This window comes from Anastrepha ludens, chromosome 2 (genome assembly GCF_028408465.1).
Source record: "Anastrepha ludens isolate Willacy chromosome 2, idAnaLude1.1, whole genome shotgun sequence".
NCBI lineage: Eukaryota > Metazoa > Arthropoda > Insecta > Diptera > Tephritidae > Anastrepha > Anastrepha ludens.
The window spans coordinates 60,889,475-60,912,136 of NC_071498.1; the positions used below are offsets into that span (position 1 = coordinate 60,889,475).

General features: G+C 34.8%; 1 protein-coding gene across 5 annotated transcripts in view; it reads left to right on the plus strand.

The window, feature by feature from the left end:
• Positions 1-22,662, plus strand: part of LOC128871592 (annexin B9) — a 34,096-nt gene that overhangs the window by 9,322 nt on the left and 2,112 nt on the right. For 3 of the 5 annotated variants that reach the window (XM_054113459.1, XM_054113457.1, XM_054113458.1), the window contains exons 2-5: positions 9,195-9,272; positions 14,380-14,862; positions 14,946-15,171; positions 15,249-15,430. In XM_054113459.1, the coding sequence (XP_053969434.1) occupies positions 9,243-9,272; positions 14,380-14,862; positions 14,946-15,171; positions 15,249-15,430 (921 nt within the window). In that variant the 5' untranslated portion in view covers positions 9,195-9,242. Of the gene's footprint in view, positions 1-9,194; positions 9,273-14,379; positions 14,863-14,945; positions 15,172-15,248; positions 15,431-18,240; positions 18,885-22,662 lie in introns of those variants that run through there. The other 2 variants (XM_054113456.1, XM_054113460.1) reach the window with 1 other exon arrangement.

The following is a 22,662-nucleotide window of genomic DNA, read 5'->3' on the forward strand; positions in this document are numbered from 1 at the left end:
ATTTTTCTCTAAGTTTAACTAAGCCATTAGTGAGAAAATATGTTACACAACTTTTATAACTGATATTTGATGAGTAAAATGTAGATTTGAGCCTAACTCGATACACTTTATTGGTCCTTAAGTTGTAAAAAAACTTTATTATCATTTTTGTAGTGGTTCTGTAGTAGTATAAAATAATTATTTTTTGATCCAAAGTGATTCTAAGAGGAACAAACGTTCTATGTTCTTTTATTGTCATAAAATGTGTTTTTAAAGGTTTTTTGCCCCTTCTTACCTCGAATCCTGACGTGCTAGAAACTTCAACTTATACTCAAATTAAAGCTTAAATTTTTCACTATAGTAACCGCAATCATTAAATACAATGGGCTTTTTAGCCTGAGTGTTTTAGGAGCCACCAAATCTGGTGCTCCTTGGCTCGGCCTTTCAAATTTCCTTTAAGACCCAGAGATTATTTATGATATATAAAAGAATTGCTTATAAAAAATATTACTCGGAGCTTTTTGGGGTCGTTGATTACAAATCTTATTCATGTTTTTCAACATCAATCATAATTTTTATTTTATTATTATTCTTTAAAAAATAGTTTTTATTATCTTATATCTGTGTTATAAATTTTCTTCAAAAAATGATGTAAGTTAAAATTTTGTTTTTTTAGTTTTTATTATTGTTTTTTATTTTTTTGTTTATTTTTTGTTTTATCTTCTTTATATAGGGTTTTTCAGTAAGAGCGCTTCAACTTTTGAACTTTTTTGAATAAAACACAAACGGTTTGACTTTTTTAACTAATTTTTTTTTATTATCGAGTTTGAACATATACATTTAAGTATGAAATTCGATTTCTTTTGCATGACCACCGCGTGCACGTTTTACGAAGTCCAATCGTTGAACCCAATTTTCGACCACTCCGGGTATTGTAATATCATGGTTATTAATAAAAAAAAATTTTCTATGAAATTATTGTTTGTAACTCTTTTATATACATATCTAAACCCCTCAAAACTACTCCTACGCTAGCGGGGCCGCAGTTAAAGCTAGTTTTTTTAAATATATATTATTTTTAATTTTTATTTTTATTATTTTTTTCTTTTGGAGAATTGGAAATTAGTAAAAGTGAAAGAAATTTTTCGATGCCTAACAGATCAACTAACTTAGAAATTTGTTCAGCGCCGCGTTTTAAATTCTTCCACACAAGCGCTTACTACATACATATAAGCCATTTTAATTAGTAGAATATCACTATGAATATGAATGTCTATATGCAATTTGTATACATGTTCGTGTGTATATCTGAAGTTGCTAATTGATTGTGCCAATTTCCAATAGAATCCAGCAACGCTTCGCATTCTTAATTTGGCCCAAATGATTTTGCTTCTCTGTCCTCGCTTTTCACTTAATATTCATTTTAATTTTTATTAGTTCAGCCATCGGGATTTCGAGATCATTTCAATAAGTTGATCGCGAGTTGCTTTCTTATTCACATCTGCCTGTTTCTATGTAACTTCAAGCCGTATTTACATTCGTCGCCGGTTATCAAAAGTCTTGTCCAGTTGTGTTTTTGTATTACTATTTTTTTACTTATTTCATGTATCTCTTGCGCACCAACATTTCCATTGTTCGCATTAGAAATGCAAACCAGTTTGGAGGCAAAGCATAGAGAATTCAAGAAACATACGAAGAGAAAAGTCAAACTTGCCAGGCTTGTCAGCTAGCCGCGTCATTGTATGTATTACTGTTTATACTTATGTATGTATGTATGTATATATGATTTTTTTGGTCACAGCTTTTTAGTGTGAATTTTTGTACTTAAATGCAAACTTCATTAAATTCTGTATTTAAAAGTAAATTTGGAATTTCGTTGAGTCAGTTACTTGTGGGTTGGCACTCTAAAGGCAATTTTACTTTTGTACCTCGCATTCTTTGCACTCTCGTTCGTTTTGCATTTATGTACTTACTCTTTGCCGGCGCTTTTTGGGTGTGTACTGCACACTTGTTCTTGCACACTCTTATCGGCATTTTTTCTTATTACTTTTGTTTAATATATAAAATAAATTTTTTTGTTTGCGTAGGCTTGGAATTGACTTGAGCTACTGAATTGCATATAAAAAGTGGCGACAAGACTTTCAATGACGTGTCCACAAATTCATATAAGTCACTTCAATAGAATGACCTCAAAAAAGCGTTTTATTATATTTTTGTACAATAGTTGCCATTGACGCATATGATTCGGTTATGTGTATCATCAATCTACCCACACCGGCAAATATTATACCCATATATACATATGTACGGGTGCTTGTACAGTGTGGGGCAAAAGTGAACGCAAAAGGTGTTATGAAGCTTTCGAGTTGATTTCTTCTTTATTATATTTAAACCGGATTTCTAGAATTGCATTGAATTAAGAAACCCGTGGAATAAATTATATTCTATACGAACTATAAATAATAGAATAAATAGGTATTTTAGTTTTGCACTGTGTTAGAATTTTACTTACATAAGCATATAATAAAATTCATTTGCTGGAGTTGAGCTACGACATTGCCTGTGGTATCATTGATTGTCTGAAGCAGATCAGTTTCAGTATTACCCAAAAGGTTCCCTCTTTTCGTTGCATGCTAAAATTTTAAAATCAAATTATTTTAATTATGCACCCATTACTAAGTCTGTCAATGAAATTGATGGACATTTTAAGAGTCTCGTCCTTGACTGGCCCCCTTTCCTACACCTCTATTTTTATCTAAGCTGGAATCAAATTACTTTTAAGTCTTATTTTTCATCATCAGTCATTTTGTATCTCTAGTCTATAAAGACTAACCAGAGACTAATGAAATAAAGCGTCGTACATAGTTGCTTTCACTATTGCTTTTATATGGTTCGCCATGTTTGCTTTTGTTGTTGTTGTTGTAGCAGCATAAACATTCCCCATACTTACATAGGGGGAATGCTGCTAGAGTGGCAATCCTTGGCCGGATATAAATCCGGGTCGTTTCGGTAACGTAGAACCGACTGCCGTGGAAACGCCATGCTTGCTATTGGGCTTTGGCATAGCATATTTTGTGGAGCATTTTCCACCAGACGACTGCAGTCCCGCCCAGAGCTTATGTACCATATACTTAAGCATGTAACAGCATAAAAATTCCCAAAAAATGTTAGATGAGTGCTGCCCAAGTACAACTCACCTACAACCTCAAACAAACGTCAACATTGATAAGCATGAAACGACTGGACGCTTGGAGACTCACGACAATCATTATTGGCTTTTGGTCTATCGGGAAATAAGCAGCCAAAATGGGCATCCCTCACAACATACACTGCCATCGTTGTAAACAACCAGAGAAAAAGGAAGCGAGTTTCCATTTTCTCTGTGAATGCCCTGCCCTATGGAAGGAGAGAATGTCAACTCCGCGATAAACCATTGCTCCAGAGCCTCGAACAACTATCTGGCTTAGACGTCAACAACCTAATAATAATGCAGAAACCCTAGTTGAATCCCGAATGAATCAGTACTTTAACCAACCAGCTGCCCAAGTAAGAGTTCTTTGCAGGATATAAATACGACAGCCGATGTAGTGCCTGTTGTTGTTATAATATCATAATTGTTTGGGGAATGCCGGTGAAGCAATAGACTTCAATAGCGTGGAGTATTTCTATCCAACTAGTATTGTTGAACGCATTTTTAACGTCTAACAAGACGACCAAACAGTACTCTTTGGTTCCACCTAGCCATCGCCTGCCATCAATCGCCCTTTCGGAAATTTGTTTTACAATCTCTATCGCATCTGAGGTACATCGCTTTTTCCTAAAACTGAACTGATTGCGTGACAGTAGTCTGTCTACAAATGTTTCTAGCCGGTTTTTGATAATTAGCTCGAACAGCTTGCCGGTGGTGTCCAACATACAGATGTACGTAGTGGCTGATATGCCGTGGAACACGCAGCGCCTGCATTTTTTGGTATAAGCATCAATTTGGCAGCCTCCAGATAGTTGGAAAAATGCCTTCTTGAAAATGTTTGCAAATTGTTGCAAATGTTTTGCGGATTTAGTGAAACCGCTTTCTTTCGCGCGATTTTTGGAATGCCGTCTGGTCCTGGCGCTTTTCGAGGCGATACTTTGTAACTTGCTTCGAGTACTTCTTCTACATTTACCGCTGGAATGTTAGTAACTGGTTCATTTCCGAGGTCCCTAGCGAAGTCAGCCTGCGCAAGGAAGAGTTCTTGCACAATTTGGGCCAAGAGAGTTGGACATGTTGGGTGCACCGTCTGCTTTAGCTTGTTACGCACTATTTTATAAGCCGAACCCCATGTTTAATTACTGAGGTCATCGCATAACTCTCTAAACATTCTGATCTTGCTGTCGCAGATGGCTATTTTGAATAACTCGTTGCCGCTATTAAGTACTACCAAAAGAAGCGCTGCAAGTGCGTTGAGAAGTTCTCTGTCCTTTGGATTCGTTCTGCTGCATTCCCACTATATTGACTACGCTTTAAAATCTCCTGCTATAAGTGCCATAATCCCTTGCTTAGCGTCATTAACCAGCTCGTCAACAATGCTGGTAAAGGTACCCAGACCACGACTGGGCGGTATATAGCAGCTGTATACATACATATTCCATATTTTTGCAAACTAGATGGCTTGGGTTGCTTCCGCAGCTTCATAAAGCACCCTTGCTTGTTGCGTCGCTGGCCAACGTCGCCTCGTGTTTATTTTCATACTGCTCACGTATTACTGCAACATCAATGCCTAGCAGTGGTTAAGATTTAGTTGCAAGAACTTCATACTCTGTGCTGGATTGTCGCCACGTGTTTAGCTTTTGCCCTCTGGAATACGGGGCACATTCGGGCGCCTGAAAAATGGTTGGGGTCTCGTTTGCCTTGCTTAAGGCATAATGCGCACCTCGGCGTGCATAGTTATTAGCATGCATGTGTACATCTGCCGTTCGTAGGCGGCATAAAGGTGTAGGGACCTCCAGTAAGACGCTCAAAACAAATGGGAATAGAAGTTTGGTCAAATATCAAGCAAAGGGTGTAAGCGCCAATTATATATATAAACTCAAGTGTAACTTATTTTGACAGTCATACAAGTCACGGGCCAGAAGTGCATATTCATGCACTGAAATTTGAATAGATACACAATGAAATTGTATTAATTTATATATGCGTACATACATATTTACCTTTATACCTATAATATATGTATCCAATTTCATTAAGTTACCTCGCGTAATTCCGAAACTTATCGACACGCAATCATCTGTTTTAAAGTGCTTATGTATGCATAAATATAATTACATAGTTGGCCAGTGCAGCAGCGTACGGGTTACGACTCAGGTGTAAATGTAAACATATAAGAGATAGTTAAATGCACACTTTCCAAATATATGTAGGCATCCCTACCCATCTATATGGATATGCATATATGTAATATACATATATAAACTCAGTAGTTATATTTTAGTATGCCCACCCGGTGCATACAAACATTGAAATATTAACCTACCTATGAACTAACGATCTACATAAATGCTTTTACTCACACACATTCATGTTTTCACGTTGTATTTTGGAGTTACCAACCGAATTCCATGCTCCTATTAGACCATCAAAAACTCATTCAAACCTATGAAAGTGCATGCGCGCATAAAATAGATGGGTATGTGTGCTGACCGACAAGACGATGGCGCCAAATTGACACGACAAAACTTTCACTTTCACCTTGTAACACAAAACGAGTGCAAGCCAGTGCCTACGAGTGCAGTATTGGGTGAATTGACCATTAAGCGTAACTTTGCAGTTGTGGGAGAGGATGGCCACCAATGGGTGTGCAATGCAATTCCAGCAGTTTGATGAACCATTTTACTGCGTATAGCCACATACATACATACATATATATGTATGAATATTAATAGTCACGCAGCGGTTAACAAATACCTGCCACCGTGCAGTCATACACATTTTCAATGGGCTGCGCTTTGATACAACCCTATTGAGTTTTCGTTTGTTGGAGCGTAGATGTTGGCTGTATAGACAGGCCATATTGTAACTTTTACTCTGACAATGTTGAAGAAGAAAAAATAGTTTGAATAGTCGCCAATCGACTGTGAGAGGGCAGCGCGAATTGGCGCCAACTTGGACCTTGAAATAAATTTGGCTTACATTTTGGCACTCAAAGAGCACTTATGAGTGTGCAAAGGGATGAATAGAAGGTTTCACAAGTTAGGGGATCCATCTTGGAAATAATTTATTACACCCTAAATTGCATATGGTTTCCGCTAGAGGGGGTGGGTTGTCCAACAGATAGCGACTATTGACTTTATAAATGCAAGCAAATAGATGTGTACATATTTTTACTTTACAATTAAAAGAAAAAAAACCCAAAAACATTTTGCCTTTTTGTTTGGTTCGTTTTTACGCCATCTTTCTGCTCGCACTCCAAAGCAGATGGCGTCACAATCGGTATACCTACTCAGCCATCTTTACGAATGGAAACACATATTGCTAGTTTTGCTGGCGGAATATCGTAACCCTCAAAGAAATTTGTTTAGATAAATATGCGTAAGTGAACACCAGCTCTTCTTCTATTACGTATTTTATGCTGTGTAAAAAATGTATTCATAGATAAAAATGTATCTTTAATTTTCCTTAGGGACGTATAGTAAATTATAAACTGTCGACTTTTTTGATTTTTTGAGTTATGACGTTCTTCCAGCAAGCGAGTGATATTATAAATTGCATGTGCCCTGGCGTATGCGTGACATGTAAGGCCAATTGATATGTGTAGTATACGCTCGAGTGCTAGGCATTTAAAAGGAGCGGCATGGTTAAAGATTTGGGCGTCAAAACAATAATATTTTTTTAAGTTAAAATAAATTCGCAAATACACGTTTTAATTACTTTCATGTACTATACATTTATAGGTATGCATAAACCACAGGGTCTTTCGAGTTGGATTTGCTTTTTAGCATGGCTTTATTATGACTGCGATAGTATCTCTTTTAACAAATGTTGGATAGAAAATTTAGAGTTTACTAAAATTAGTTAGATTTCGCTCTGTAACCATATAAAAATAATTAAAATCCACCGCTAAAACTGTGGACCGGCCTACTACATTTCATAAAATTGTGTCTATTTTTGGTCGTTATAATCGTTCAACAGAACTTGGAGTAAAAAAATTAATAGAAAAATTTGAATCAACTGTTTCGGTATAAGGCATGCAAACATGTGCACTGGTTCATTCCGGTTGCTCAAGGCAGGACATTAAAGAATATCCAAATGTTGCTAGAAATGCGCCCAAAGTCAACAGCTTGCGATATGGAGATATGTTAACTTCATTTTTTACAGCGTGGCACAAAATCAACCATGCAATTTTTTTTAATAGCTTATTTCTTATAAATAAAAGATCTTTAGTAGTGGAAATCTTTATTTTAACCTTTACGAGTCTAGTTCACAAGTGTCAATTATGTTTGCCGTACGACACCTTTTGCAAAAATTATAAATCTTCCGATTGGGTATTTTTTAGGGTTTGGCCTTATACAAATAATTTACGATGCTCGGCACACTTCTTGCAGAGTAGTTGGCTTCTGCGTAAGGTGAGCTTTTTACGCTTCAGCCTTTCGGTATTTTTATTTCTGAGTGGGTCATTAATTTTGAGCCACCTTTGAAAATACTGACGATTTGTGGTTTCATCGAAACGGGGTCCATCATCCGCCGAAACAATTAATTTATTACAAATGAAATGTCGGTGAAGGATAATTTTACTACATTCTGCAGCCGTTTAGCCAGATTGACCAATTTAACGCTTGGTCACGGTTTTCTAAAACAGAAACAAATGCTTAAAATTGTAATCAAAAATCACTAATTGTGGGTAAATGCCAATGAAACTCCTCCAAAAGAAATGGCTACTCAAACGTGCGGGTGTTGAATATGTATTTAGAAAATACCATTTATCATTTATAAGCTGTAGGCTCTCTCCTGCATATGCCAATAAACAGATAGTAGATTCCCATACAAAATATTTGTTTTAAGTGGAATTTCAAAAAAAAACCGCATTGAAAGGCCTTGTGAGTAATGGGCAAACTTATGTCGGCCTTAGCGTTGGAAGTATTTTTGTGCCCGCATCTTGCCTGCTTTACAGATAAACAATTCTTCTTACCAAACAACCATGCTGAATTTTCATTATGTTCATGTTTTTAATTTTTTTAATTTAATTTTTTTTGTTTTTTTTTTTACTTTTTTTCCTATAATTGTTGACATGAACCGGTTCGCTCTATGCTGAGGCCCTTATATGTTGATATACATATTTATATATGCAGATAATTTTTGTTAATTCCAAAAAGTGATGAGTCTGGTTACGCACTAACACTGAAAAAGACACTTATTTATGTTATTTAATTAGCTTTTTGTTTCTCAAGTATCTATCGGGTGTTTTTTTAGCTGCATGAGAACTACCGATATTGATAACTATGGTTTAACAGTTGAGAATGGTAAAAAGTGTTGACATTTTTGTTCAGTAAGGTTGGACAAGTCATCATGAATCGTTTAACGCCAAAACAACGCTTAGAAATTACGGAAATTCACTTGGAAAAAAAAAAATAATAATAATTAATAAATCTCTTCGCCAAGCTCAGAGAGCAAAGTGCTGAAGAAGACGCCGAAATGTCGATTCGTCGTCGTTCTCAACTTGTTGGCCTTGTAAGGATCTTGGGTTATGGGCCTATAAAATACAACTGTCCAAGACTTGAAGGCAAATTACCATCTTTTGCGTCGCATTTTTACTGATTGGGCTTCTTTAGATTAGATTATTTATATCAAAAAGTAGTTAAAAGTTGTGGTGATCGAATAGACCATGTAACTTTGTTTGTTCCCACGACAGTCGGTTCTACATTTCAGGAACGACCCGGATATATATCCGGTCATATGGGGAGTGTTTATGATTCTACAACAACAACAACCATGTAACTTGTAGCCGCTGCGAACATATGCCGGATATCATATTCAAAAAAATAAATGCCATGAAATTATCCAACAGCTTATAAAAAGAATATCCAACAATATTTCTGCTTTGTATTTTCATTTTAAGCTCTCAAGCTCTGAAAAAACACCCGATATCTATTTAGTATACATTTTTCATACATCTGTAGCTTGTAATTTTTGGCTTACCTTCTATTAATGAGCAAAATTTTTCTTCTCTATCTCATTGCAGCATAATTTATTTCATTAACTTTTTAAGCAACTAAATAAACCAAACAAAATGAGCTCTGCTGAATATTATCCATTCAAGGTGAGTTTATGAATCAAGAAATTTATAATTATATTTGTAAATAATTGTTTTCAGCATATTAACTTAGGTATGAGTAATGCACATAGCTTTGCACACATACATATAAACACATGTCACTGAGTGTAATTGTTTACTAAGGGAATTCAAGCGTTGATCAGCACACAGACTACTGAAATCAAATTGAGATGTGGCCTTCCAAAGTAAACATCGGGAGTATAGCGACACGGAAAATTTGTGCTTTGTAGTTTGGCAGCGCTGTTATTATATTAACTGGATGTTTGCGTGTACCTAAGCGCAAAAAATGGGTCAGAATTGGTGAGATAATTCATGGCTTTGCGCCATGCCACACGAAATTCCGTGTTCGTGACTATTTTACCATAAACGCGACTCATATGTCACTCGTTTGCTTCACTAATGTCATAACCTAAAAAGAAAAGGTTTAGATGAGTATGTAGACATGAACACCAGCTTTTCTTGAAGTTTGGAACATTAGATAGGGCTAGTTTACTGTGGCGGCAGTCCTTTGACGTTGAAAAGCCGGAGCAATTCCGGTACGTAGAACCGGCGGCCATGGAACAGTTTACATACAGACATTAAACGACATTCATCCTTGATCTCTTTTTTTCTTCCTTGATAATATATACTTTTAGATGGCATTTTTAAGAAGTACTAAATAACTACATAATATAAGCCTCTTAACACCTTCCTAAACTCTTGATCCCCGAATGCCGAATTCGGAGTTCACCACCACCCATCGCAAACAAAGAGCTTCGGCTGCCTTGTGAGACCCGTATAACTTTGGCTCCAACACGTGTTCTAGTGGCCATTCTGCTGAAACCATAGATCGTCCAAGTCCATGCCTTCAATTTTCGGCTACAAAAAATCACTTATCATGCCTCTGTAGCGCTCACTATTGACCGAAATAGCGCTTCCGGCAGCATTTTCGCGGTAAAATGGGCCAATGATAGCACTGCTCCGAAATTCGCACCAAACTGTCACTCACTGAAGATGCGTTAGCTTCTGGACGATCATATGTGGGTTTTCCGATCCCCAGTTTATCCAGGTTTGATTGTTAACTTAGCCGCCGAGATGAAAATGCGCTTCGTCAGAAAAGATGATTTTTCGAGTAAAATCGTTGTCCATTATGAGCTGCTCTAAGACCCAAAGCAATTGATATCGCTCTGATATTCTCTCAAGATTTCCAGCGAAAAAGAGATGTTTTTGTTAAAATAACATAGGCTTCAAAAAATCCACTATATAGACAATCCTGTACATATATTTTCTATTATTTAAACCCTATTTATGGCTATTTTAAAACCCCTTTTTTGGTCATACGCCACTGTAGAATTAAAGAGCTTCGCAGCTTTATTTTTGCGGAGACTAACTGCGGCCGCTGTAGCCGAATGGGTTGGTGCGTGACTACAATTCGGAAGTGCATAGATTCGAATTCCTATGCATGAAACAACAAAATGATCTCCGAGTGTAGTTTTTTCTGACATGAAGAACCTCCTCATAAAAATCATTGCCGTTCGGAGTCGGCTTAAAACTCTAAGCCCTTCCATTTGTGGAACAACATCAGAACGCACGTCACAAATAGGAGGAGGAACTCGGCCAAACATCTAACAGAAATGTACGCGCCAATTATTTATCTCTATTTATTTTATCTCATGATTGAAAACTTTGAGGTCTTTTTGCTCAAATTTTTTAATTTTTTATGTACTTCCCTAAGGAATATATTCGCCTAACTCTATCAGAGTCCGTGTCAATCCGTGTGACTTCTGACTATTCAGTAAACTTAAAGGAGCACTCCAGGTAATACACAAATATATTCTAGCTCTGCTCTTGAAGAAACGAGTGTATTTCTTAACCCAATATACCAGACGTCTAGGCTGGAGGTTGTAACTCTCAGGTTTGCGAGCGTCTTACTTCTTTGTCTCTACTGGTTAGTACTTGCAAGTGTGATGAAACTTCCTTGGTATCGACTTCGTAAAATCGTTGTGCATTTCGAGCTGCTCTGAGGTCCAAACTGAGAACTATAAAGCGATTCTGCGAATATATGATACTGATTTTCTCTCACGATTTCCAGGGGAAAAGAGCTCTCCTTGTCAAAATAAAATATATATCGCCCTGTACACACAATTTCTAGTAGTGAAGTCCTATGTTATTTTTAAAACCTTTTTGATTGTTATACGGCCCACTGGAATTAAAAGGGCATTACCAAACTTGAAGCTTTATTTTTGCTTAGACTAAGTGCAAGTGTAATATGGTATTTATTTTAATGTTTATTTTTTATTTTCAAATCTTCGGGATGTCCTATCATCGATCACAAAGATATTGACACATCCGATACATAGAACTACTAATGTTGATTTAGAATTCCTATACAAAAACAAATTTAGACACTAACTGCATGTATATAAAGGGTATTTCAAAAGTGACGCCTAAATGCCAGTAGTAAATAATTCCCAGACGATTTCTTTTTATGTCTTCTTTGACATTTGGATTTTTGAAAAAATTTACGCGGTAGTACAACGCGTTAAAATTCCTGAAACTTATTAGGAAAATTGTCGATCTTTAAAGAAAACATATCGCACAATTCGTGATTTTTTTGGTGGAAATAATCATCCGAATGAGTCGACAATTCAAAGGTTGGTGAAAAAATGCCAAAAAACTGCTCATGACGAGGATAGAAAAAGGAGTGATAGACCAAAAACTGAACATTTTGTTGAAAAATTTGCTCCAATAGCGCAAAATGTTGCTGAACAACCTTCAACATCGATATATCGGCGACAATTAGGCATACTCGTACACGAATCGACTGTTGGGCGGATTTTACCTATAGACGTGCACAGGGTGGACAATTAAATGATTTATATGATTTCATTTTTCACATATAAGTAATTGTTAAAAGTCGTATTTTGAGTAAAAATAGTTAAATCTGAAAGAATCTACACTTTTAGATGTTTTATTTTAAAAGACCCCTTACATATACATATGTATGTGTGTATAAGTGATAAGGGAAAAACTGGTCAAACAAAAGCGGCAGAAAAAGATACCAGCGATTTGTTTGCGTCATGTTTGCAAATATTTAGCAACCCACGCCATATAAACAAACTGATTAGATTGCCGGAGGCATAAAGGAAAAATAAATTTCGCTAAGTTCAATTGGACTTTCGCTATTTTAAAAATAGAAAATTGAGAAGAAATTGGCGAGCGGCGAGTGGCTACACCCTCACGGCGCCAAAATATATTTTTTTAATGTTAGCAGAAAAAAGAGCACTAAAATTTCGGCCGCTTGAAATAATTCAAAGCGAAGAGTTTTTGGAACATCAACAGATTCCACATTGCGTGAAAACACGAGGCGAAGAAGTTGCTTGTGGCTAGAAAATTTGTTGAAAAAACCGCAAATATTTTTCAGATTAGACGATTTTTTCTGGAACGCTAGTAATTTAAAATTAAAAAAAATTGCTTCAAAGCCTTTATTCATAAAAAAATAATGTGAATTGCATTTGAAAATCTTTATGAAATAATATTTTCTCTTCTTTTTGATTGGCCCTATAACCGCTTACACGATTTTGGCAGAGTTTAACAAAGCGCGCCAGTCGTTTCTTTCTTGTGCTAACCGGCGCCAGTTGGACACACCAAGTAAAGCCAAATCCGTCTCCACTTTATCTTTCCAACGCAGAGGTGGCATCTTCACAAACTTATTTTTTAACCCTGTCTGTTCAATGTTAGTTATTTTGACTATTAGCTTAAATGTTTCACTTACATATAAATTAAAAAGGGTTCCACAATTTTAATTTCGGCATCGATCCAATAGTTTTCGGAATTACATTGAAACAATTCTAATAAGCCAAGATCAGCAATGAACCCTATTAATACCGTTAGCCTTTATATCTCCACAGCAGCCGCTGGAGCTGAGTAAGTTCGTGTGTAAACGGCGCTTTAGTGCTACTTAAGGAGTGCCAGAGTGGTATTTCAACCATTTCACCTACCTACCTACCTAACACTTGACTGGTACCGGAGGGGGTTCGGTGTTAAATTGATAGAAAATTTCACTTTTCCGTTCCGATCTTTTCGAAACTTTACTTCGGAGGATGCAGCCTGTCAATGAAAATGGTTTCGTGATTGCAAACTACAAATTTATATTTTCTCAAATTTCTACGGCGGCCGCATATAAATAATAATATAAATAAAAAAGAGTAAAATAATTTTTTTCCAATAAGATGGTTATTTTGATATTCGAAGAAAAATGCTATTATTTATTGTAATATAAATGATCGGATGTTTATTTCATTATAAAGAGGAAGGTATGCCGTTAATAGTGGAAAATAACATCAGGTCATTTGGACCACCACGACCACGCTTACAGGACAATATCCTTTTCATGAAATTTACCATAACCGAATTGCAAAGTGGCTGCCCTATGTTCTCGATAGCCTCACGAATTCCATCTTTGAGGTCTTGAATCGACCCTGGGCTGTTGGCGTAGAGCTTCTCTTTCACGTGGCCCCAAAGAAAAAAGTCACAAGGTGTTAAATCACAAGATCTCGGTGGCCAATTGTGCTCACCTCTTCGAGGGATAACACGGTCCGGAAACTTTTCCCGTAAAAGATCAATGGTTTCGTTGCTTGTGTGGCACGTAGCGCCGTCTTGTTGAAAATAAACGTTGTCCAGATCAATACCATGCAATTCCGGCCATAAAAAAATCGTTAATCATCTCGCGATAGCGCAATCCTATTTAAAATATCACCTGTTATTAGAAAACTTTTTACATCAATGATAAATTAGCGGCGGCATGCTAAATAAAAGGCATGGAAGAGACGTTTGAAAAACTGAGAGTTAGAAGCTCTATTCTGGACTGAAAATCCTCGACTTTGGAAACGAAATTTACAAAAATTGCATTTTATAATCATTTCTGTGGCCTTTTGGTTACCATTCCGGATTTGAATAATTAAAACGCTTGTTTTCCTTGGTATGAATAAATACATATATATGTATGTGTGTAGATATGTACATCTAATTTCTGCATAGGTCCTTAGTTGACCAACTAATCTAACAAAAATGTATTAATATTTTAATTTCTTTTCTGACTTTTCACTTGCAGTGCACCCCCACCGTCTATCCCGCTGATCCCTTCGATCCCGTCGAGGATGCTGCCATTCTACGCAAAGCCATGAAAGGCTTTGGCACCGACGAAAAGGCCATTATCGAGATCTTGGCACGTCGCGGCATTGTACAGCGTTTGGAAATCGCTGAAGCTTTCAAAACTTCCTACGGCAAAGATTTGCTTTCCGAACTGAAATCCGAATTGAGCGGCAAATTCGAAAATGTTATCATTGCATTGATGACTCCGCTGCCACAGTTCTACGCAAATGAGTTGCATGATGCCATCTCTGGAATCGGCACCGATGAGGAGGCGATCATTGAAATTCTCTGCACTCTCTCCAATTATGGTATTAAGACTATTGCCCAGTTCTACGAGCAGAGCTTTGGTCATTCTTTGGAATCGGATCTGAAGGGTGACACAAGCGGCCATTTCAAACGTTTGTGTGTGTCGTTGGTGCAGGGTAACCGCGATGAGAATCAGGTGAGTTATACCTTTTAGTGCTGAGTTCCGTTACGCCTGTGTAGGACGAGTAATGTATATATTTTTTCGTGCAATTTGGTTAGGGTGTCGATGAAGCCGCTGCCGTGGCGGACGCACAGGCCTTACACGAAGCCGGTGAGGGTCAATGGGGCACCGATGAGTCCACATTCAATTCGATTTTGATTACACGTTCCTACCAGCAGCTGCGACAGATCTTCCTCGAATATGAAAATATCGCTGGCATCGATATTGAGAAGGCAATCAAGCGTGAATTCAGCGGCTCTGTGGAGCGTGGCTTCCTCGCTATCGGTAAGTGAGAGTCTAAGTAGAATCTAAATATCCGAAATAAAAATGGAAATATCCCATTCACGCATACATTTTTGCAGTGAAATGTTGTAAGTCGAAGGTTGACTACTTCGCCGAGCGTCTGTACGAGTCCATGCATGGTATGGGCACCAAAGACAAGACGCTGATACGTGTGGTGGTCAGTCGCTCAGAAATCGACTTGGGCGATATTAAGGAAGCATTCCAAAATAAATATGGCAAGAGCTTGGAATCGTGGATCAAGGTAAATATGAGTGTTTTGCTTTATTGCGCTGTAGGAAGCTAAGATTTTGCGGTGTATGTTTGTGTAAAAAGGAACGGGATTTGCATTAAAATGCAAATTAAAAAAATTATGTTTAATTAGCAATGAATTACAGCCAACCGCTGCAAAATCTGGCTTTTGTAAGTGTTATATTTTTCGCTGAATTGTTGCCTACTAACTGCTTGCCAATGGTGATGGTTATTAATTTACTTATCTGGAGTTTTCTAAAACTTGTTTTTTATATATTTTCGTTTGGCATGCAGTTTTTAATTTGGACTTTTTTTAAATAAATTAAAGTCGTATATAAATTTCGAATTAATAAACACTACATATTTTCTTCCGAAAATGCTTTGTTGCGAAAAATATTAAGAAGTATTTATCGAGCTTAACTCTTGTGAGCTTTAAAAATTGGAAAGCCTTTGTGCTGTTTTTTGCATCAAATTTATGCGCTGAATTACATATTTTCTTCACCGAAGCACATTTTTATTCTTGAGTGCATTTTTTTTTATTTATTAACGACTAGTCAAATTTATCTTCACATTTGAGTTAAGCGCTAGGCCAGCTTTCGCCGTGTGAGAATTTTTTTTTAATTAACTTTTAATTGTTGCTAAAGCAGCTGGAGAAAAATGAATACTCTTATGCACGAAGTATCCATTAATATTCTCACACAAAGTTAAGGTGCCGAAAGCTTTGATAGGCACAAAAAATGTAAGAAAAAACTTGTCAAAATTAAAATTACTACTATTTCTATACAACTTTGTAGTGAAAATTTAAAAAATGGCATTTCAAATGTAGTAGATTTTTATAAAATCAAAGCATAACAATGTTTTCCTAAAACTACAGGGAGTTATCTTGCTTTTTGGCTGAATTCATATAAGAAATCGGTGTCAGAAACTATAACTTTTGCAGTTGTCTGCAATAAATTTGTATAAATTTACAAGAAAAACAGGTTTTGTTAAAATCGCAAAGAATTAAAGTACTTTGAACTCTGATCTTCAGAGCTTTTTTGCTTCTATTACGCTAGGAATCTAAACAACATAAATCAGTTTTTTTGGTAAATCAGTTTTACAAAATCAAATGTTTTTTTTAAATAATCGAAAATAAAATTCGTTTAATTGATTCCCATTTAAGAAATTTGCAGTGAACCAAAACCAAATGTTTTGTTTTAAATAATCGAAAATAAAATAAAAAAATATTCCGTGAAATTTTATCCCTTTAAACAATTTGCAGTGAAGCGAGTTAAAAAATGACAGTAATTTTACATAAATTGCAAAGTTAAAAATGATTTTTCATAAGAAATGTTTTTCTATTCTGATCTGTACCGTTTTCTTCGCGACTTTATTGGAAGTAGCGCTTTGCGCGCTTGTTTTTGGGAATTTGTTTTAGAAATCTAACCCATAACTATAACTTTTGCAAAAGCAGTTCCTCGGCAGGCAATGACAAATCTCCGAGTGTATTTCTGCTAAGAAAAAGTTCTTCATAAAAAATATCTGCCGTTCGGAGTCGGCTTGAAACTGTAGGTTCCTCCATTTCGGGGAACAACATCAAAGCGGGCACCTCAAATAGTAGGAGGAGATCGGCCAAACACCCAAAGAGGGTTTATAAGATTGGATATGTTGTTAGAAAAAGCTTTTTAGATCCATAATTATGCAAAAAGAATTTCGTAAAATTAAAAAAAAATTCAGCAATAATTCGAAAATTTAATTTTATAAAAATTTTCTCATGTGAAATTTTGAAAATTATTATTTAGATTCATAAATGGTACAAAGCTTTCTTAAAAATATAACGATCTAGAGCTTTTTCAGTGTTTTTGTTTTCGACCATTAAAACTGGTTAACATTGTACTTCAATAAAGTGCCAATTTACACGATGACTTTTCACCTAGGGTAACCAGGTTGAAAAGTCATGCATGTCGAACTTAGCGGCAAAAAGTGTAGAGAAGTCAAGGGGGTAGGCATGCACACACGATCATCGAAATCGAGTGTTTTGTTTTATATTTCGCTTCATCGTATTCTCATTTTCGTATTTTTATTCAAGCGCTCGCGTTGGGCTCGCGCTCAGCGAACGAATGCGAAAGAAAATTATCCACTTAAACGTCAAAAACAGGCAAGGAAAGCCGCAAACAAATAGTCATCGTGTAAATGCACAAAGATTTTCTAAGACTTTTTTAAAAGCGAATGTGCAAAAAACCCAGGGTGAAAAGTCATCATGTTAATCAGCCCAAAAAAGCGTTCCCAAAAACACAAAAGCACCTCAAGGCAGGTTTAAAGTACGCGAAAAGCTTACATTTTTTTGTTTTACTGTTGTATACTAACACCTGCTTTTAAAATGTTGTCTTTGGCAAATAAAAAAAATATTTTAATGCTTGAATCCTAAATCCTTTGTTGACTGTTTGCTGTAGTTTGTTTTTCCGCACGAAATTTTATTCTCAATTTTCAATAAAATATAAAAACTTAAATTTTTTTGTTCAAGAACTGTAAGCTTTTGGCGGAATTTAGTTAAAAGACTAAGCCATAAACAAAAGTTCTGGCTAGCGTAGTACTTTTTTTAAATGATTGTAAAGTTTTTTACAAAACATATAATTTTTTTCGTTAATTCTGTCAATTTTCGTGGTGCCTAGACGACAATACTCGTATGAATGAAGGATTTATGGTTTCTACACACACCAAAAGCAAAAAAATTAAAAGAAAACCAAAAAAATATTAATTTTTTTTCTCCTACTCATAATTAATTATTCGTTTCTGCTTCAAACTCAAATTCAAATTAAATCACAAAATATTCGACTTTTTCAGGGCGACACCTCTGGCGATTACAAGCGAGCCCTATTGGCAATTGTCGGCTTCTAAGATCGAAACTCTAATTTTAAAGAAAATGGATAAAAATTAAATAAAACTGAATGTATTTTTTATTTACCAAAAGTACCTAATGTTGTAAAAATGTTGTCTAAACTGAAATGAAATGAAAATAGCGGCATTGTTGCCCGCAAGCCTCCTAAAAATATGCCTTATATATACTATAAGCACGTTTAAGCGCACATTATTACTGTATTCGTACATACATACATACTTATGTATACATCAAATCTCAAATAAGCATTCACAACCAAACTACCTACCTTCAAACTTATCTGCCTAGAAATATACAAAATAAAATATACAACACATGGATATACATACAAGTATTAAATTATATGCTAATATCTACTTTTTGGAAAATGGTAGATTTTGTTTTAAATAGCAAAACGTGAAGTGCGTGCTGCAGATTTTTAATATGCGCTAGGCAATATTTAATATGTATTACTACTACACTTGTGCCCATCCATAAATATTTTTCGTCGAATATTAATTACTATTTTATGCATAAAATCTCGGTTTTTTGTTAATATTTAAATATTATATCAATATAAATGAAAAATAAGTTTTTTTAAAAAATTGTATATGCTCGTCTTTTGCTTTTTTTTGTAAATTCATACATACACATGTAATTGAACCAGTGGCTATGAATAAATGTGCATTTTTATATACAACCAAACAAGCATTTATTTATTTCATGCATCAGGCATGCAACTACGCGCAACAGAAAGAAACGCAACAAAGCCTTTTCATACTAATCCTCTAGATAGTAGTAGCTAAAAAAATATATATAAATATTATATAATATAATAAATATATTTTCTTTAAATCTTATAACCCAAAAAAATTTCAACGAATTTTAGTATTTTTTCTTTTGCAACTAACAAATAGATATACATCTATGTTCACAATAATAGCAACGCGACATATCAGAAAGTTTTTTTTATTTTAGTTTATTTTGTTTTTATTTGCTTACAAAATTATGGTTTATACTACAACAAAAAACATATGACTTAAAGTTGTAAACCTAATTTAAAAAATTTTAATTTTAATTAATTTTTTATAAAATTGTTTTATAAAAATTTTATTCATACTGAAACAAAAACCATATACTGTGGATCCAAACTTTGCAAAAAATTAAAAAAAAATATTTTTTTCTTTTCTCTAAAATTATTGTCTATACCACAACGAAAAGTTTCAAACTTAATAAAACAAATTGAGTACTAATTTATTTTTTATGAATTTTTTTTCTTACCTTTTGTGCATACTACAACAAAAACCTCGTGGTTTCAAACTTTGCAAAAAATTAAAAAAAATATTTAACAACTATTTATTTATCTTGTTTTTATTTTCTTATGAAATTACTGTTTATGCTACAACAAAAAACATATGAATTAAAAAAAGTTTTAATTTATTTGTTATGATTTTTGTTTCTTATAAAAATTTTGGTCATACTGCAACAGAAACCATATACACTCATGGTTTCAAACTTTGCAAATATAAAAAAAAAATTAAAAATTCAACAGAGCTTCATCAAAATTGCAAACGTTTTAGACAGAATTTTTAGTTTTAATTTATTTCTTATGATTTTTTTTTATAAAAATGTTGGTCATATCGAAACAAAAAATTAAAAAAAGCTTAAAACTTATTAAAAATTATTTTAATAATAACTTTTTCTTGGAATTTTTTTATAAAAACAATGTTCATATTGCGAACCTTTTAGACAACATATTTAGAAAAATTCTCAAAAGTCAAACTTGCACTTTATTGTATCAAAAATCAATGGATGTTGTTGTAACATCATAAACATTCCGTGTACATGTTCGGGGAATGCTGCTGGAGTGACAGTTCATGTCCGGATATAAATCCGAGTCGTTCCGGTAACGTAGATCCTACTATAGTGGGAACATTCAATGGACTATAAAACGACTTGCTCGTATTTTTCTAAACATTCTGATTAAAAAGTTTGAAGCTTTGATGAGAATTTTTTTGGATTTTTTAAAATTTTGTACAAAGTGTCAAATTTTAAGTTATATGACTTTTATTATAGTATGAAATATATTTTTACCCAAAAGAATTTTCTTTTTAAATAAAAAAAATATATAAAAATAAATAGTCAATAAGTTGGGTAACTATTATTGTGAACACAGGTGTATAGAAATAACTGTCTACACATTACAACAATTTTTGTTGGTAGCAAATATCTGTTTCCAAAGGGAGTTTACTAACATTAAAGCCACAAATTTTACAAAACAACAAAAAAAAAACAAACAACAGGTTTAAGTTTACTAACATTTAAGGCTATTCCTGAAATTGCAAAAAACAAAACAGGCTTGAGTTTACTACTTATCAAAATTAAAAAAAAGAAAATTTTACAAAAATAAACAAACACACAACAAATCAGAAATCGGGCTCTATAAGTACTTTTATGCACAATCTAAAACATTATAGTGAAATGTATGCACTTATGACATCAGATTACTTTAGATCAAACTGGCATTACTAAAGGAAAATAATAAATAGAATAATGGCAACAGATCGTTGCGTGTTGAGTTAGCGCAGCAGGTTTCAGGCTCAGTAGTATGAAAAAGTGCGGGCACTCTAAAAAACAGAGACAAAGAAAAAATTAGAATGTAAAAAAAAAAAAAATGAATGCCATTATTTTTAGCAGCGAAGTGTGGTGGCGCTGGAGTCGAGATAAAAATCGCATTAATGATCCGATTCGGCTCATATTTAGAACTGGCAAATATCCGGCATGTTAGAAAAAAACTGTTGCTCAACATTATAGGCAGGCAATAACAACCTCCGAGTGAATTTCTGCCATGAAAAAAGCTCCTCATAAATATCTGCCATTCGGAGTCGGCTTAAAATTGTAGGTTCCTTCATTTGTGGGAAAAATCAAAACGCAGACCGCAAATAGAAGGAGGACCACGGCCAAACACTCAATAAAGAGTGTAAGCGCCAGTACAATGAAAATCGAAAAAAGTTTATTTTCACTTAAGGTGATGACCCAATGCAGGCTTTCTTTGCTTCGACAACTGTCAAAAAATAATAGAAGTGTACCGTAATGTATGAAAGTTGGCAAAATGGCCGCTTTGTTTCACTCGCTTGAAGCGCTTTAAAGTTTATAATAGCGCGATGTTCTATTTGGCAGCGCTTTATCGGCCCTCGACATTCCAATTGCAACGTCCCTTCATTTTTTCCTATTATGCTGACAGCGTTGAGAACTGCCATTTGGTCATAGTAGTTTTCAAAGTAAAGTAAAGCAAAGCCAAAAAAAAGGCAAGGCAAAGCAAGTCAGCAACCTACAAAACACTGAAATAACAATCACCCAAACAAAAGAACCTAAGAAAAGAAAACTACTTGAGCATCGCAGTTACATCGCAATCACTCACACATTATGGAAGACCCTAATATTGATAAAATGCGCAGTTATATCAGGCTTCAGAAAAGTGAGAGAGAAGGATTTGCAATTGAGAAACAAAGATCCACATTACAAATATACTCCTTCAAACATCTTAGACAATGAAGAATATACCCTATACTGGGACGCTACAATACACTGTAATAGAAAATAGACCGGATTTACTTTAATAAATAAAATAAACAAAATTACATTCTTAATAGAAATCAGCACCCCAAATGATGCCAACATACACAGGAAAAAATGAAAAACATAATGAACTAACTCAAGGAATAAAACAGAAATGGAAACAAAATATTGTAAAAACAATCCCATTTGTGACTTCAGCATCTGGATTATTAAAAACTTAAAACAGTTCAACATCGAACCAATTATGCATCACAAGACACAAAAGTCTATAATTTAAAAAACATGCAACATTGTTAGGAAAACATTGACATAAATATCAATAAAATAATACAAAACTTAACCAAACCAAAAAAAAAAAAACAAAAAACAATAGTGCCGACACGACTTGCAGCTCGCAACTGCCGTCGTGTTCGGTGAAAATGGACCCGTCTTGCATGGTACGCGGGAGTTGGGGAGAGTGACGCGGAAAAATAATAAATTACACTAGTCTACAAGGAAAAGTATCCGAAATAATTTAAACTAATATCTGCTTCTCTGTCCATGCAAAATTCGGATTGATAACTAAAATTAATTTATTAGTTTGAGTTTTCGAGATATCCTAATGAAAATTAGTAATCGAATATATCATGTCTATGTTATCTTAATCGATTTTCAGGTGTAGGAAAATTTCGAAACATGAAAATTTCAAAATGCGATATCTCTGCGAAAAAAAATGATATTTGAGCAAACAAAACGCCATTTGAAAAAAGAAGGATTGTATTTAAAGATGCCATCCTTTAATTTTGGTGAAATAAAACATCTGCAAGGCT